The following is an 18,262-nucleotide window of genomic DNA, read 5'->3' as shown; positions in this document are numbered from 1 at the left end:
AATTATTTTTAGGTAATTAAATTTCAAACTATCAAATTTTAAACATTGCTTCAATTAGAGAATTGCTAAGCATCGTCTGAAATCACAAAATCAGCCCGCTTAAAGAGCTAGATAGCACGCGCAGATTTTACCGCCCTTCAAAAACACACAGTTTGGACTCGTTTTCAGTTTTCGGTTTCCTGTCGGCAGAGCCGAAGAAGTCCTGCTCACAGCGGACAAAGCGCGCACTAACAAATGGAATCACACATCCTTAGCATGATATGTTGAAAGAGGCAAGCCGGCAAAACCGATACCTACCGTCAGGACCCTCGTATTCGTCGATGGTCAGCTTGTACTTCTCCTCTTTGGAGCCAACATGAAATTTGTGATAGAGCACAACTGTCGGTTTTTCTTCTCCTGTTCTAGTCAGTTCGATTCTGAGGGATTGTTGGTTGTTCGGAAAACTCGTAAGTGCATGAAGATTTTCGTTGCCTTTAGCGGAAGGTAAAAATGCGTTTAGAATTAAAACATGAACGCCACCTCCAAAGTTAAGACTGAGTCATAAACTCTCCATGACGTGAGGCCTCACTCCTAACATGAGCTGCAGGAATGAGCATTGCGCTGACTAAAAGCATAGGTCAAAGCAACCTAACGATAGTAAATTCAGAACATGAAATACATAGAAGAGATAGCGATCCACATTTTTCGTTTCGCAATACTATCGAATCATATGGTTTAATAACATAGGGTAATGTATTTTATTATTATAATTGTATTCAGGAGCAAGCTGAAATGCTGGCAAAATACCATTACTTGTGAGAGCTTGTTTTGAATGGTGAGTATCAGTGCTAATCGCAAAGCAAATAAATACATATAGGCTACGTCACCTGAGGCTTTCTTTATTGACTGGTTTTATTTTACGGGTGGACCAAAATTAATATTCTTACTACAGGTGTTTTTTGTTTAACGGGAAAATGTGTTTTTTGTGTGTCTTTTCTTTTTTTGGTTTGAGGAAGATTTTAAAAGGAGATTTAACCTCACTCGCAGATGTGCGTGTCGCACTGTACATGCAGACCCACTAAAGTTTCCGGGAAGTTTACCATGTGACGTGACGTTGCCACGTGACGTGATGCCAAGGTGTCACGTGACACGAGCGACGCCAGCTGTTTATAGGTGGTGCCATTCGTTTATCGAAATAGCGGGTATAGTGAGAGTCGGAGATACGTGATGGGTGTGGTGTACCAGTTGCTGGGCCTGTCTCGTGGTGTGCTGGCTTCGCTGAGCGACACGAATTATTCCCGCTTCTACGTGGAAGCTGGAGTAGTACGCAGGCAGGTCGCATTTTTCTCCCAAAACAACAAATATGTTTAGCGTAATGTTGACTCCTTGATTCAGTTTTTTTTAAAGTCAGGAGCAAAGCAGAAATTAAATTTATAAAGCAGTCGAGCTCGTTAAGGTTACACTTGACTCTAAACCGGAGACGAACGGACGACAAAGGGCAAACACACACGTTTCAAAGCTCATCACTTTGCTTCAGTCAGGAAGATTGAGACGTGTGTGTTTGTCTCTTTTTCCGTTTGTCTTCGGTTTAGTATCGTGTGTACCAAAACTAACTTCTGTTTTGGAGTCAACGCCTCGGTAAAGACGTTAATGTCGGTTTCACTCCTACCGAAAAATGTGTCTTAAAACGTAGTTAGAAAGTTAAATAAAAATTTCAGGCGCGAAAAGATGTGGTTTTGAGAGCCATGTTCCATTAGATGGGTTAAACGGGTAGATTATTCTTGAAATTAAATGCTCGTACGTTACTTAGTAGACACATCAAGTTTCGCAATTTTTAGAGCTCTAATTCTACTAAAAACCCAGTTTGACGTTTCGCTATTTGGATTATGAAAGTGCAAATCTATCTCGATTCTATCTGGATTTCATGCTTTCAAAAATTATTCATTTGGCATCACGCTGCTGACACTTCACGTATTTATGGTCATCTTTCGGGCACAGCAACCACGCCGCCGACGCCGCTTGCTTTTCAAGCATTGTGACAGGTGAGGCCGTCCTAGAGGGATAGGACGGCTTCTAGGATGACTGCAACGACGACGCCAAGGTAATGGCACAAGCAGGGTCGCCCGTTGAGCGGCGCAAGCCACTCAACTGTATGTTATTTATTCTAAAAAATCAAGTGATTACTTTCTCGTACAGCTGCCGAGCCCGCAGTGTTGTGTCTCTTGCCATTGAGTGTGTTGAAGTCATGCATTCCTTGTTAGTGGTGTTGTTGTCTGGTGACGTAGAGACCAACCCGGGACCTACGGAAGCTATAGTTGCTGATTTAAAAAAAAAAAAAAAAAAACTGTCTGTCGGGCAGGCTCAGATAATTTCCCAGGTACAAGACCTCAAAGCCCAACTGCAAACTACGGACAGAAATACAGCCAACCTGAATGAGCGAATGGCTGAACTAGGGGTTCATTACAAAAAAAAATTGACACCTTGCAATCTAACCTCGAGACGGCACGCGCTTCTACTGCTCAAACATTCCATATGGTTTTAGAGATGAACGCCCGAATGGACAATGCTGAAAACCGCTCACGAAGAAACAATTTAATATTTTACGGCGTTCCCGACCCCGTCCCACATGAGACTTCTGTCCAGTCCGAAGAAAGAATAAATGAGTTATGCTCTGATCACCTCCACGTGACGCTTGAACCTACAGATATAGAGCGAGCTCACCGTCTCGGCCATCACACAAACGGACGCTGTCGCCCATTAATCGTAAAACTAACTTTTTTTTTTTTTTAACCAAGGAGGCCATTCTTTTGAACGGCCGTAAGTTAAAGGGCACCGTGTTTAGCATTGGCGAAGAATTCTCGCGCCCCGTCCAAAACGCCCGGAAGCAGTTAGTTACATTTGCTAAAAACAAGGCAGTCCCATTCTCGCTACGCTACAAAACATTATTCATTGGCAAACAACGTTATATGTTTGACGAGTTGTCACAAACTGTAAAAAAAATTGCATAACAATCACCAATCTATCAACGACCAATAAACCGCCCTCAATCCACCCCTCGTGTAAATACTTCCTCATCTGTTATCTTCACCAACATACGGAGCTTCCTTTCAAAGCGGGATCTTGTATCTAATCTCGTGTCGTAAACCAGCAGCAATATATTACTACTAACTGAAACATGGTTAACTGCCGACGTCACTGACGCAGAAGTCCTTGCTCACTTGCCAAATTTTCAAATCTTTCGAAATGATCGGAAAGGCGCACGAGGTGGAGGTGTACTCATTGCCGTTAGCCAACAGTTGTCCTGTTCTCTCATTACATTTCCCTTTGATATTGAAGCATTGTGGCTCATCTTTCGGGCTTCTCCGCAAACAGTTGTACTGGGCATCTGCTACAGACCACCAAATTATAGTACCGAATTTTCCCGTAAACTAAACGACCTACTATGTAAACTTTCTGCAGAGTACCCAAATGCACGAATTCTTTTTGGTGACTTTAATTTCCCAAATATTAATTGGATTGACCCATCACCCTTAACTGTAAGCAACTCAGAAGAAAAAGAATTAATTGAGGTTTGTCTCAATTTTAATCTCACCCAGCTGGTAACAGAACCGACGCGCGTCGCTCGCGAATCTGCAAATATTTTAGATCTCATAATAACCAATCAAATTGACAGTCTATCATTCATAAACTACCTTCGAGAGATTAGTGACCACAAAGTTATTCATGCTGTCTTTGAGCTTACTCCTGCAAAGCGTCATACCGAAAAGAAAACAATTCGCCTGTACGATAAAGGAAATTATGAAACTATAAATAACGAGCTGAACACCTTTTTTCCAGTTTTTGAAGCAACATTTCACAACCAGTCAATTCATGAAAATTGGTTGATTTTTAAAAATTAGTTAAACGAACTAGCAAATAATTTCATCTTCTTGTTCGGTTTCCACGCAGATCAACATAGACCGTTGTTAACTAAAAGCCTCAAAAAATTAAAAAAAAAAACAAAAAAAAAACGTCTTTTCCGCTAAGCCAAGCTGTCGGCTGGCCCTAGTGCATGGGAAAAATACTACGCGGCTGAGGATGCATATTTAACCGCCATCCGAAACGCCAAGTACTCTTTTTTCCACATGGACCTACCAAATATGTTGATTAAAAACGCCCGAAAATTCTGGCAAGTGATAAACCCTCAGCAAACGCATACTGTTGCCATTATCAAATAATTGGGCGAACCTGAGAAATGATGCTGAATGTGCGAACGTTTTCGTTTTCATCGGGTTTCACTGCAGAATCTGATGTGTCATTTACAATGCTCCCTGCAAACACCGAGTATCCAATGTCTCCCGTCAGTTTTTTTGCTGATGGTATTGCGTCAGTAATCGATAACATGAAACTGTCATCATCAGCCGGCGTAGACGAAATTAATTCAAAATTTCTAAAAAATACTAAGCACATCTCTGCAGCATATTTGTCCTTGTTAGTTTTTCAGTCACTTTCTACAGGTAACATTCCGGAAGACTGGAAGGTGGGAAAGGTCGTTCCCGTCTACAAATCAGGTAATAAAGAATCCCCATTAAACTACCGCCCTATCTCTAACGAGCGTGCCTTGTAAAATCATGGAACACGTAATTTTTTCTCAAATCATGCATTTTCTGGACTCGATTGATTTCTTCCATTCTTCGCAGCACGGCTTTCGTAAAGGAATCTCCTGCGAAACTCAGTTAGCCCTCTTTCTTCATGATCTGCACATCAACCTCGACTCTAACATAGAAACTGACGCCATATTTTTAGATTTTTCAAAAGCATTTAACAAAGTACATCATCAGCGCTTGTTACTAAAACTTGCTCAGTTGAACTTAGACCATAATATCTTACGATGGATCAAATAATTTCTTAACAACCGCTCCCAATCTGTCCTAGTTAACAATCAGTCTTCTAATCTCATCCCAGTCACATCGGGCGTCCCCCAAGGGTCCGTTGTTGGTCCGCTTTTATTTTTAATCTACATTAATAATTTACCGCAACATTTATCCTGTAATATTCGCATGTTTGCAGATGACTGCGTAATCTACCATTCTATCACTAACGTATCGGACCAATCTGCCCTCCACGTGTGCAATGGTGCGACCGTTGGTTAATGTCACTTAACTCTACTAAATGTAAAGTTATGTCCTTTCACCGCCGCCGCAATCCCCTTTCCTTTCCCTATACCATTACTACCACGCCCGTGGAATTAACCGAATCATATAAATACCTTGGTGTCACCCTCTGCAGCGATTTATCTTGGCGTACGCATATTACTAACATTACCTCATCTGCTAACAAAACCCTGGGATTCCTTAAACGTCAACTACGCCACGCCCCTCAGGAAGTAAGACTACTCGCCTACAAATCACTAATAAGATCAAAGCTTGAATATGCATCCGCCGTCTGGGACCCTCACCAAGTATACTTCATCAACGCATTCGAAGCAGTCCAAAATCGCCGCAACTAGATTCATTCATTCTTCATACTCGTACCATACCAGCGTATCACCCCTGAAAGCTGAATCAGGTTTACTTAGTCTCGCTTGTCGTCGCCGCATCGCCACCCTCTGTTTGCTTCACAAGTTATTTAATTCCCCCCTTTGTATCTCACCTTACATCGTACCTCCCACACGCATATCTCACCGCACCAGTCATCCTCTCCAGGTTGCTCGCCCACGCGCTCGCACTGTCACTTTTTCCGCGTCATTCTTCCCCCGGTCAGCTCCAGACTGGAACGGCCTTCCCCACCACATTGCTGCCATCACCTGCCCATCAATCTTCTTCGAAAATGTTGCCAATCATCTCTTATCCTGAAGACTAGCACCTATGTTTGATTATTTTTGTAACACCACCCCTTCTGTAATACCCCCTACAAGGGTTTTTTTAAGGTAATAAAATGAAATGAAAATGAAAAATTTATTTTATTGGTTTATACGATGCTTTTTCGCTCAATGGATCAAGTAAGGTTTTCGCCTTAAAGCATGCTTTACGAATGCCGTTATTAAATATTCTAAAAATGTCGTTTACAAAGCTTCCAAATTTCAATTTCTGTGCTATTGGAAAATTGCGACCATAGCTCTATGCAAGACACTTTGAAGTGGTCTCCGACCACCACTCTTTGTTCTGGCTCTCTTCCCTCAAGGACCTAACCGGACGGCTTGGACAATGGGCGCTAAACCTTTAGAAGTATGATTTTAATATCGTCTATAAAGGTGGTCATAAACATCAAGACGCTGGTGGCCTCTCTCGATGTCCACTTCTCCTTAACACTACTACAGTTGCTCCTTACAGAGACGCCAGATTTTCAATAGCTCCTATTTCCCGTGAGGCTTTACCTTCCGAGCAGCGTGCAAATCCGTGGATAAATCAGATAACAGCTTCGACTTGAGTGGCAGCAATCCGTCCGAAAATGAACGTTTTATCATACAACTCAACAGTTTTCTAGTATTGATAGGATGTTGTTTGGTCGAACTTAATATCCACAAGGCAAGCGTTGGTACGTTTCTTGTCATATCTCAACATTTCCGACAATAAATATTACAACGCATGCAAGACGACCCCACTGCCGGCCATCAGATACTTCCCGATATCCATTTCTCAGAACTGGATAATCGCACCTATCGACATATCTAACTTGTTACGTAGAAACAGCGGTCCTTCCCAAAACCACAGCTTCCTAATTTGCTGTGTTGCTGCTGAACCAGGTGAATCTCTGCCCCGGAGCTCCACGTACTCCCGTAAGTGATCGCGGACGGTCCTTTTTGTCGACCACAATGGAGGCGCTACTTAGTTACTTACCACCGAATTTCTTTCTCGTGTCAAGAACCAGTTGAGATGAACACGAGCATGATGCAGTGACGTTAATTGCAAGTCATGTATATCGTAAACTCGGCCGAACTCGCGTATCATTGCCTTTTGAGCATGGCGACGCCTTTGACATTCACTGTTGTTACGGGATCATTATCGACGCTCTCTTTTGCTCACGCAACGAATGTGAAAAAGAGTAAGGCGTTTCGACACGGGTTTCTGGCCGGTGCCATTTTCAGCGTTCGTTCGTGTGGCATGCACGTGATGTGCTCGTCTACAGAAGCGTGAACATAGGCCTCCTGGGCTGTGGAGATCGCACGCTGGGCTGTAGATTTTTAAACATTGGAATGTTGCATAGATTGAGCTCTAACTCTACTGCTGATATATGCCGCAGCACACGACGACCAAGAAGATGACCAAGATCTGGAGTGGGTTATACAAGCCAACGAAGCCAAACAAGCGCTGAGAGCTGAAGGCTCTGGACAAGATTCACGCCCGACGTTTACAAGTACGGAAAATCACTGTTGTGCGAATGTTCGAGACACGTGCCACGAAAGATTTGCGCTGCCATTGGCTTCCAAGAAGCTCCTGAGGCACAGACATTGTTCACTAGTGCATTTGACACCGCTTGCAACGCAAACACAAGCAAACCAAGGGGCTTTACTGAAAGCGTATGCTTTTTCGACTTGGCCTCGGGGCTCGAGGAGCACAGTGTAGCGTGCATGTTCTTATCACTGTATTCGTTGGCATGACTGATGGCATCGCCCACGGTTTTTTTGAAATTAAAGACTATCGGCGTGGTGTCAAACAATGCAATTTGGAAATTGCCATGGAATCACTACATAATACATACGTTGCCCCTCATTGATCCCATTTATTGTGCGTCGCAGCCGACATGCATCACATGACGGGGATATCTCGCCGATGGGCTAAACCGATCTTAGCAGTAAACGTGTGCCGCGAGCCGCCTTCCGAGCAAGCTCGAGAGGAAAAAAACAACAACTACAAATGCTCTTGCTTGGGACACTTGTACAGCCCCTCCATGTTTTAAGCGTAGCGCAAGCATGCGTCGATGCAAGAGGCAAGTGCAACGTGCAGCCCCTGGGAAGATCATGGCGACAGAGCGCAGCACTAAGCTAGATTTCCAACGCCATGTTCTTTCCAGAAGTGGTGCGCGGCACGTGTCTCGAGCATTTCCACAACAATGAATAGCGTCACTTTTCTGGGTCGCTAAACTCGTGAAACAAAACATGCTTTGCTTTCTGACGTGGCAGAGGAGTGACCAAAAGAACGCCGCAAAATTTTCTCCTGCTTGCGTACACTCAACTTTGCAACTTTTGACCTTTGAGATTCAAAAAATCCCCGCAATTCCTAGGCGGTGCACGAGAGCGCGAGAAATCGCAGGGAGGCGAGCGTTCACGCCACTCGCCGTGCGTTGTCTTTGGGTTCTGTTGAGCTGTTGGGTTAAAATTCGATCCCGTCATACCCCGCTCAGACGAGGAGCAAGAGCAGACGACGGAAGTTCGTCTGCTACGATGAGGCATTTGCTCAGCGGAACCAAAAGAAAAAGTAGATTTTCTGCTCGAAATCGCTTTTCGCGGGCCGCAAACGCAAGCTGGAATTGCAAGCGTCTCGTATTTCACGAAGGGAGGAATCGACGACTCGTGCTTTATTTGCAAAATTTGAGTCGCTATGTTGTCGTACAGATGCTGAGACCTACCAGAGTGTAATGAAAGGCTCAGGACAAACACAGAGGCCTCGAGATCTCACATAATCCCTGTGCGGATGAAAAGTCGAACATTTTTCGACAAAGCTCCCACAGCAGAAACCTGTGACGCATTCAATCAGCGTCCGGGAAAGCTAAACATGGAGACGTTGCCCGAGTCTTGAGCAAAATGATATTTGAACGTCAGCTATCTTTCCCCGCCATATTTTGTTTGAGAATTCCCGTACGAAAATGTCAGATACAGGCCGGAATGCAAGATGGCGGTTCCGCCTAGACCCAAAATTTGGGCACCAGTTTGTATCCAGCCTGGAACCGCGCAATTTTAGACGGGATACAAACGGGTGCGCCAATTTTAGATCCAGGAGGAACCGGCTGGTTCCAGTGGTTCTGCAGAGCCACTGGTACTGCGAGGTACCAAGCGGTGCCTCAATTTCAGACCCAGGTGTTGGCCGCTGGAATTCCCGCTGCGCTCGCCACTGGACTCTACGAAAGTATTTCGCGCGATGCCCTTAGCCGTTACAAGCGAGATTGTCGCGATTTCAGTCCCAGGCTTTTCCGCCTGGGTCTGAAATCGCGACGATATCGCTTGCAACGGCTGAGGGCATCGCACGAAATACTTTTGTAGAGTCCCGTGGTGAGCGCAGCTGGAATTCCGGAGGCGCACACGGTCGTCCAGGCGTCGTCCCCAAACACGGTGCACGGAACACACTAACAGCACGCACAATCCAGTGTTGAGTGCACAGGAAAGTTCCGGGGGCAAGCGGTATTCGAGTTGTCCAAGTATTGTCACCCAGCACACAAGCGCCAAGCGCATCCAGACGCCGAACCAAAGTACAATGGGTCGGCAGCTTCGCATTATATGAAGTTTCAAAGATGAGGTATGTATCCATTCAGGGAAACGATGGGCGCGTCAGTATCCGTGCGCCCGTAGCGCGAACGTCACCACCGGGCGAGCGCCGACCGACAGTCCGACGAGAGCGAAGAACCTACACTCGCAGAGCGCTGCCGCCGACTGCAACAGACAAAGCGAGGCGCGCGCGCGCGGAGAACGCCCGCTCGCAGCGCCTACATAGCGGATGCGCCTGTCCCTAACACGTGACCTGCAAGAGACCGCGGGAGTTCCCCGTCCGGGGGGGGGGGGGGGGAAGCAAAAAGGGAACGCGTCGCAACGCGGAGGCGGCCATATTAAAACCGCTTACATTGCCAGCAAAGGTTTTGCAGCGAGGAAGTTGCTGCCATATACGCCGGACTGAGTTTGACTTTTTTTTTTCGTTTTGGACAGAAAATGTATTGTTGTGTTACATAAGTCCTCTTGCATACAGACAACGAAGATTTAAATATATTTCTCTTGTTTACTTGGTTTCTAACCCTAAAAATGTGTGCTTGACAGCTTATTGCTTCCATCATTTTGGAGTACGCAAGGCTGTTATCTCGCTGCTCTGGTTTGGGTTACAAAAGCAAGGCAAAAACGCTCGTAGTTCCCGCCCTCAGTACACGTTGGACATCTTCCACACTTTGACATCGGATAACAGGATGAACAAGGATTTACATTTACTTCAGGGGTCACTCTCGCCGCTTCCTCACCGCCGATCAGCCGGATCAGCTGGCGGCAAGCCGCGGATGAATGGCTTGAGCATCAACAGCCCAAGTGCACTCGGTGCCGATGCGGGCGACGCGGGCTTCTATCAGCCGGTAGCCCAGCACAAACCGTGAACGTTCCAGCTCTTAGTCATGGCACGGTGTAGCAGAGAGCAGGGTAAATTACAACTACACGGACCACCGAAGCAAACGCTCTGTTATCGTAAATCTTGGCTTGTGATTGCGCCTTTGTAGATCATCTTATTGGTTTTGCTGGAGAGACGCAAACGACGGGCATAACAAATTCGGTTGCATATTCCACATACCTTGAAAAAGCACTTCCCCAGTCACCTTGCGAAAAGCGCGAAACACTGAGTCCGCACTGTCCTGACTTACCAGTCTTTTACCCGCTTTAGAACAGTTCTACCTGCTAGTAGGTATGTCTACTGCAACTGAAACTTGAGGGCAGTTCCAGAGAGAAAAGAGGCAAAGTTGGGAAAGGTTGCTCGCTCTTCTTAATTTCTCAACTCTCCAATGATTGCACCATAATAAATTCACCAATACCTCTTCCCAAAATAAAGAAAAAGCACTATGTTCACTACGTAAAAATGGTCTCAGTTCATGCATCTGTGGGCAGGCAAGAAATGTTGCCCTCATTTATTTACACCGCATGATGAGCGCGACAAACTAACACGATATTTACAGGAAAATATCGGTGGTGTCTTACCTTTCCCTGAAATTCTGTATAACCGGTCGTTTGCAGGACCGAATCATCTACTCGAGCGGTGTGCGTGGCTGTGCAAACACGTCGCTGTGCAAACGCAGTCCAACATCACGAAGCATAAAAACGGCAGAGTTAGCACAACCATCGCAGTCCATTGTTAAAATAAAACGTCGTAATTTGGTTAAAAACGTCCGCAGCGTTTCACTCACGGTATACATCGGGAATCTTCCATATTTGAAACGGAATGAAGGAAGATTTACTTTTAAAAACGCTCGCTGCGTCCTCCAGGACCAGCTCGACCAGATCAGCTGACGACGACGGGACTGAACCCGTTGAACCTCAACCCCACAATAACCAATTTGCTATTCGTGTTAGTATGGGCTTCTACCTCCAACCACCGCACCACACACCACGAACGTTTCAGCTCTTTGTTGCTTTGCCATGTTGCACCAAACAGAACGAGATCGCCCAAGTCAACGCAGCGCGCTGTCGTGAACGATGGCTTGTGGTTGCGCACTCGTTGATTCCCTTCGCTTTCAAAGCACACACGACGATTTCGAATGATACTTTTCGTCTTCCGGGAACATCACAGGGGCACCTCTCCGGTCACGTCTTGGCTACATGTGCTCGCTAACCGTGGAGCTTCCGAGTCGCGCCCTGTCAAACCAAAACAATACCGGCGCCATGTTGAACGTGCGTTGTTGCTAGATTTTCTCCGACCAAACGAAAACAACGAAAGAAAACCGGCTCTAGCTTCCAGCGTACATCGGCTCTGCGCCGTGGCGAGATTTCCTCCGTCAGCTTTAACTTAAAGATGACCTACAGATGCAGCAACACTGGTATCAATTTTTAATATGGTGGCCCCCTTCGGAGCGCCGTAAATTCCGAGGAGGGTGCATGGAAAGCGACGGCACCTTACCCTCTCCCCCCTCCCCCCCTCCTCGAGTCACGCATGTGCGCGCCCGCTGGCTGGGAGCAGGGCCTACTTGAACCAAGGGGAACGGATATGATTCACCCATCACCGTGCGGTTCCAGTCAGTTGCGTCTCACTGGGTCCTCCTGGTTACACCCAGAACTGCGCGGTACCAGATCGGATTCGCGCGGATCTGAACTGTCCACAAGTTTAGAACCGCGCTGCTCCGCGCGGATTCAAACTGGAACCACTCCGATCCGACATTTTCGTTCGGGAAAGCTCTCGTTCTCAACGCCCTCAGCAAGGAAATAAAAAAAAAAAAAAAAAAAAAAATTACGAAACGTATTGCTACATATTACAACGAACTCGATTTCAGCCGTGTCCTTTCAGTGGTCCACTCATAATGTCATGCTTAAGACGAGGAAAGCTCTTGCGTGTACAGTGTCATCAATTTTCTTTTGTGTATGCTGTATGCGACCGAGACCACCAAAACGCGGGGACGCCTTTCAAGGCGTCCCCGCGTCTCGGTGGTCTCGGTGGCAATGACGGCGGTGGCGGAAGATAAGCTCGGCCGCAACGCACGGCACCGCCATGTAGTAAAAAGATTAACTTCGATTCGATCCAAAACGAAGATTTTGGGCTCAAACCACGGCTCTCGCAAAGTTCTGAAACGTCACGTTGACGTCAGCGACAACTTCGACAAACGAAGTTTCTAATTACTTCTTTTTTTACACCAACTTTGGACGGATTTGGAGTGTCAACAGGTCGCCTAGGGACAATCTAGAAAGTAATAAGTTTAGCTTGGCGTAGGGATGTAGGGACAAACGGGCCCTACGTCATTGGCGCAGCCGTTCAATCAGCGCGCCTCGATAAGTTTGCTACATTCTGCCGATCTCGAAGAAAAGAGCGTTGTAATGATTGAGACCTTGCTCGGTGCGACGTCAGCGTCGCGAGAGTCCAATTAGCGCATTCGGCAAACTTCGGGCCCCACTTTCTGTTCGACGAGTTTAGAGACCCCGGAGATCAGAAGTTAAAGTTGACGTTTAGTTTTTATGCAACGTGAGGTCGGTCTGCCAGGATGGGGCGACACTGGTCTATACTGTAAATGAGCAATTTTGCCAGCGCAGTACGGCTGCTAACCTGAGGTCTTTAACATGCTCACGCAGTAGTGATACACGACCAGACGCCGGTGCGATGCTCATCCAGATTGGAACGGGCAGGGGTGGGGCTCGAACCCAGGTTCCCTGGGTTCTGCAGCGCGAGCTTTCGCTCCACGCGCATCGAGTTGGGTGTGCGCTTTAGCCCACTTGGCCTTTACTGGAGAGAGAAGGGCTTTAGGCACTTGATGCTGTTGTCGCCATCTCGTCGAACTTATTGAAAATAAGTCTGGCCTGTCAAGTTTATTTACACAAATACGCAAATGCTAAACTGTTAGCAAGTACCGTGTATTTAACGAATATTTGGGGTGAAAAACACGCTAGTTACACAAATTACCATAAATTTACGCGTTGAGTGACGGATAATTCGTTCAAAAATCATGCGAGGTTGTAAAAAAACGCGTTTTGGTTCGGTCATAAACGCATAGCCGTGAAGCCGACCTCGAAAACACGCATCACCCCCGACGACGACCGCAGCACTGCCGGCTATCCAAGCACCGGAATGCTTGGGGACACACCTAGAAAGGAGCGTTGAGACAAATGCCGCGGAAAGAAACATGTCTCGGAGACAGATATGCACCGGAAACAATTACGCCATATCGCGGGACGTGGCGAACCCCGCGCTTACCGCGCCCGCTGCCACCCTGCCATTGATTCTTGTCGATGGCAATGCGGCTTCCCTCTGTCGCCCATGTTCGTATTTATTTTAGGGGTCTTGATAATAGTTTCTTACGCACCACAAATAACGTTATGGGCCTAATTACTTGTTCTAAACAGTTAAAATGGATATAAAAAGCGTGCCCTCGATCTGAACACGTGATATTGCAGTTGCTTTCGTTTTGGCTTCAACCCTTCAACTGCAAGCGAAGGTGACACCGCTTCTTATGCACCCTCCTCAGAATTCACGGCGCTCCGTGGTGGCCGCCGTATTAAAAATTTATACGAGTTGCTGCATCTGTAGGTCATCTTTAAGTTAAAGCTGACAGAGAACATCTGGCCACGGCGCAACGCCGATGTACGCTGGAAGCTAGAGCCGGTTTGCTTTCGTTACTTTTGTTTGGTCGGTAAAAATCTGGCAACAACGCACGTTTAGCTTGACTCCGGTATTGTTTTGTTTCGTCAGGACGCTAGAAGCTGGTATGTTTGCAAGCACATGTTGCGAAGACGTGACCGGAGAAGTGCTCTTGTGATGTTCCCAGAAGACGGAAAGTATCAATCGTAATCGTCGTGTGTGCTTTGAAAGCGAAGGGAGCCACAGGGCACACGAGTGCGCAACCACAAGCCAAGGTTCACGACAGCGCAGCGTTGACTTCGGCGATCTCGTTCTGTTTGGTGCAACATGGCGATGCGAAAAAGAGCTGAAACGTCCGTTGTGTGTGGTGTGGTGCTTGGAGGTAGAAATGCACACTGACACGGAGCGCAAATTGGTTGTTGCGAGGTGGAGGTGCAACGGGTTCAGTCCCGTCGTCGTCAGCTGATCCGGTCCAGCTGGTTCGGGAGGACGCAACGAGCGTTTTTAAAAGTTAATCTTCCTTCGTTCCGTTTCAAACTGTGGAAGTATCCCGACACATACCGTGAGTAAGAAGCAGCGGGCGTTTTCAACAAAATTACGTCGTTTTCACTGAATAATGCAACCCGGATTGTTGTCTTAAATCTGACGTTTTTATGCTTCGTGTTGGACTGCGTTTGCACAGCGAAGTACACCGCTCGAGTAGATGATTCGGTCCTGCAACGAGTTTGTTGCGCCCATCATGCGGCGTGAATAAATTAGGGCAAGGTTTCCTACCCGCCCACAGATGCATGTACTGAGACCATTTTTTATGTAGTGAACGTTGTGCTTTTTCTTTATTTTGGGAAGAGGCACTTGAGAGTTGAGAAATTGGAGAGCGAGCAAGCTTTCCCAACTTTGTCTCTTTCTCTCTGGCACTGCCCTGTTTCAGTTTCAGTAGGCATATCTACTAGCAAGTACAAACTGCTCTAAAGCAGGTAAAAAACGGGAAGCTTAGGACGGTGCGGGCTCCGTGTTTCGCACTTTTCGCAAGGTGTCGGAGTCAATGCTTTTGTGAGATATGCGGAATATGCAAGCGATTTTGTTATGCCCGTCGTTTGTCTCTCTGCAGCAAAACGAATAAGATGATCTACAAAGGCGCAATCACAAGCCAAGATTTACGATAGCAGTGTGCTTGCTTCGGTGATCCGTGTAGTTGTATTTTACCCTGCTCTCTGCAACACCGTGTCATGACGAAGAGCTGGAACGGTCACGGTTTGTGCTGGCCTCCGGGTTAAACAGAAACCCGCGTCGCCCGCATCGGCACCTAGTGCGCTTGGGCTGTTGATGCTCAAGCCTTTCATCCGCGGCTTGTCGCCAGCTGATCCTGCTGCTCAACGGTACGGAAGCGGCGAGAGTAACCTCTGAAATGAATGTAATCCTCGTTCCTTCAGTTATCCGGTGTCAAAGTGTGGAAGATGTCCAACGTGTCCTGAGGGCGGGAACTGCGAGCGTTTTGCCTTGCTTTTATAACCGAAACCAGACCAACGAGATAACTGCCTTGCGAACTTTAAAATGACGGAAGCAATAAGTTTCAACAGGTCGAGTACGTCACCTGGGATGTAGGCAAGACGGTACACACTGTTGAAACGCTTGCAGTATCCACGAGTGGTACCAGGAAAGCGACGTCAACAGAGAAGGAGCTCGCAATTCAGCATAATGCAGTGCTACGGGCCCGTGTATCTTCAAGGTTTGGGGTGGTGGCAGTATAAAAAAAAACGACGCATCAGCGCCCCACACCAGTGTTCACGAATAACACGGGTCACAAACTCCTGAGCCCCACCGCTCTTCTCGACACCGACACGACATACGACAACAAACTGCATCAAAACGCCCCAAAAGTAAAGGCGTCTGCTCCCGTACTGCAACTAGCGGAAGTGAAGTGTTGGGCACAAAAATATATAAAAAATGATTTGCGCAAGGATCATTTTCGTTTATTATTGTATACGTAATGACAAAATCCCAATAATTCGTTTTCCTATCTGATTCAAGCTAGTCGGAGTGCTCATAACACTGGTTAAGCAAAAAAATAAAAAAAAAATTCATGACCGGTTTAACGGACTAACATTATAGATTTTGCCTCCATACTTTTTAAATGCAAACAGTTCTAACACACGGCTGTCCGTTTCGCCGTGTTTTGTGTCTTCTTTATAAATCTGTAATTGTCAGCGACCAAAGAGCTCACCCGCACATGTCAAGCTTATATGCGCCGCGGGGAGAAATGAATATTGAGTAGAAAGTGTCGGGCGTAGTGTCGGTTGTTGTGTTTGTGTTCATGTCGGTGCTCTGCAGTACGTGGTACTGGTGTTGCTTGCGTTGTATGTAGGGTTATTGTCTGGTCGTGGTCGTTCGCAGTGTGTTAACAGACTCGTCTTTTTTTTTTTTAATATAGACTGCTAGAAATGTCGATAGGTGGCGCAAGTTACCGCCCGATTCTAAATAGTATGCTCAAGTTATTTATCTATGTAAGTTCGGCACTCGTTTCTTTTTTTTTTTTTGTCTAGCGGTTTTGTTCAAGCTACCGACGCCGCCGACGACGCACGTACGTACTTATCTTTGCACGTAGCTACGTCCGCCGCTTGGAGACTTTACTTTGTATAAAAGACATCGAACGAAAACTAACGCGCCCTGTGTGCTTTCCATTCGGCTGAAAGGCGCGCGGCTCCCTGGGCTCGTCTCTCGCCTGTTCTCGGCCGCTGGCCGCCATGTTTTATAAGGAACACGCTCGAAACGTGTTTTCTGGAAGGCAGACACGGTGTAGAGTGTTAAGTTTACACAGCACCTCATGTATAGACGAATAACGCAGATGGCTCCGTGTAAAACGTACACGTTTCGACGCGTCCGCTATGGGACAACGGTTTACACGTCTGGGCGTGTTATTTTTGCTAACAGTGTACAGTATATAGTCTTCTCACCATGGTCTTAAAACTAAGGTTGGAGAAACCTCTAGTATATACAACCATATGTTTTGTCAGTATCTTCTTCTAAGTAATGTTGATTTAAAACTGCCTAAAAATGCGCTCAAAAAGGTGAAAACGGCGATATTTCGGAAATCTCTTAAAAATCCACAGCGCTTTCACAGGAAAATCTAAGGGCCGTAAGACCTTCATTACGTCTTCGTAATGAACCTCCGAAAGAATCAACAGTCTCGTGCATTCCTGGAACTCAGGTTTGTGTAGCGAAATTCGCCCATTTAGTGACGAGCGGGTGATCCTACTTAAGGGTGAACGGAGTATAGCGTGATCGCTAGAGCGCTTCGCGTTCCTACCTCGAGAGGGCGAGCAAGGAGCTGGAGTAACGAGTCCAAATGCCCGCATGAGCGTTTACACCTGCGACTTCCAGTCGCGCGACCAACTAGTGACACGTGACAAGCGAGAACCGACGTTCACACGGCAGGCGATCGGCGAGCCGCTTCCGTGAGTTGCTCCTCGGGAACTCTCGGGAGCCGCCGTCGATACCGCCCTGTCCACTACAACTCCCCTATCCGCAACTTCCTATGACAGTGCGCCCTGGAGCCTGTGAAAATGGCCGTCATTTGGATGATCATCGTAGAACAGCAGCACATCAGCAGTCTGCGACGTCTAAGTAAGTCTAGTTTTGCTATATACGAGCAGTATTAGAGGCTCCCTAGTGAAAAAGCCATTTGTATGAGAAATTCCTTGTGTCCAATAACATATAAGAACCATATGAATCATATGTAGAATATATAAGAACCATATAGGAACTGTATAAGATATATAAGTACTATAAAAGAACCATGTAAGAAGCTTCTCAGAAGTTTCTTTAACGGATCTTATATTATTAATATTATCATTATTGTTATTACTATTATCATTATTTATTCTTATATATCTCATATAGTTCTTGTATGTTCTCTTATAATCTTATTTGATCCTAGACGTTTAATGGACATAGAAATCTTTTACATATAATATTTTTTTTTACTAGGGGTATAATATTATTATTAAGGGATCCTGTCCAAATGTCAGGTCATGTTATTGATACGGGATCTTGATAAGGCACATGGAACCCATAACCACACAGGGGAGCCTGTATAAGTATACCCGTTCCTTAACCACCTAAAGGATCTTGTATAGGTATACAGGGCCCATATACCTCGTAAAGGATCCTGCAGAGGCATACGGGGCCCATAACAGCAATAGCCGTCATGGGCTCTTCCCCCCAGTGGAAATGACATCCGTCGTTGATGTATCAGTTGTCGGTGCTGATGTTGCAGTTGGCGGTGTAAGGCGTCCGTCGTCCATGTTGCCAAATCATTGAAAGGAATCGTCCGCCACAGCGTTAATAAC

At 46.3% G+C, this 18,262-nt stretch overlaps 1 protein-coding gene across 1 annotated transcript in view; it reads right to left on the bottom strand.

The window, feature by feature from the left end:
* Positions 1-18,262, bottom strand: part of LOC8037386 (ficolin-1-like) — a 53,012-nt gene that overhangs the window by 1,904 nt on the left and 32,846 nt on the right. Inside the window, exon 4 of the mRNA XM_040211874.1 lies at positions 298-471. Within this exon, the coding sequence (XP_040067808.1) occupies positions 298-471 (174 nt within the window). The remainder of the gene's footprint in view (positions 1-297; positions 472-18,262) is intronic.

Source organism: Ixodes scapularis, unplaced genomic scaffold (genome assembly GCF_016920785.2).
Source record: "Ixodes scapularis isolate PalLabHiFi unplaced genomic scaffold, ASM1692078v2 PGA_scaffold13__105_contigs__length_92229423, whole genome shotgun sequence".
Classification (NCBI taxonomy): domain Eukaryota; kingdom Metazoa; phylum Arthropoda; class Arachnida; order Ixodida; family Ixodidae; genus Ixodes; species Ixodes scapularis.
This window is presented reverse-complemented; position numbering and strand designations above follow the sequence as displayed.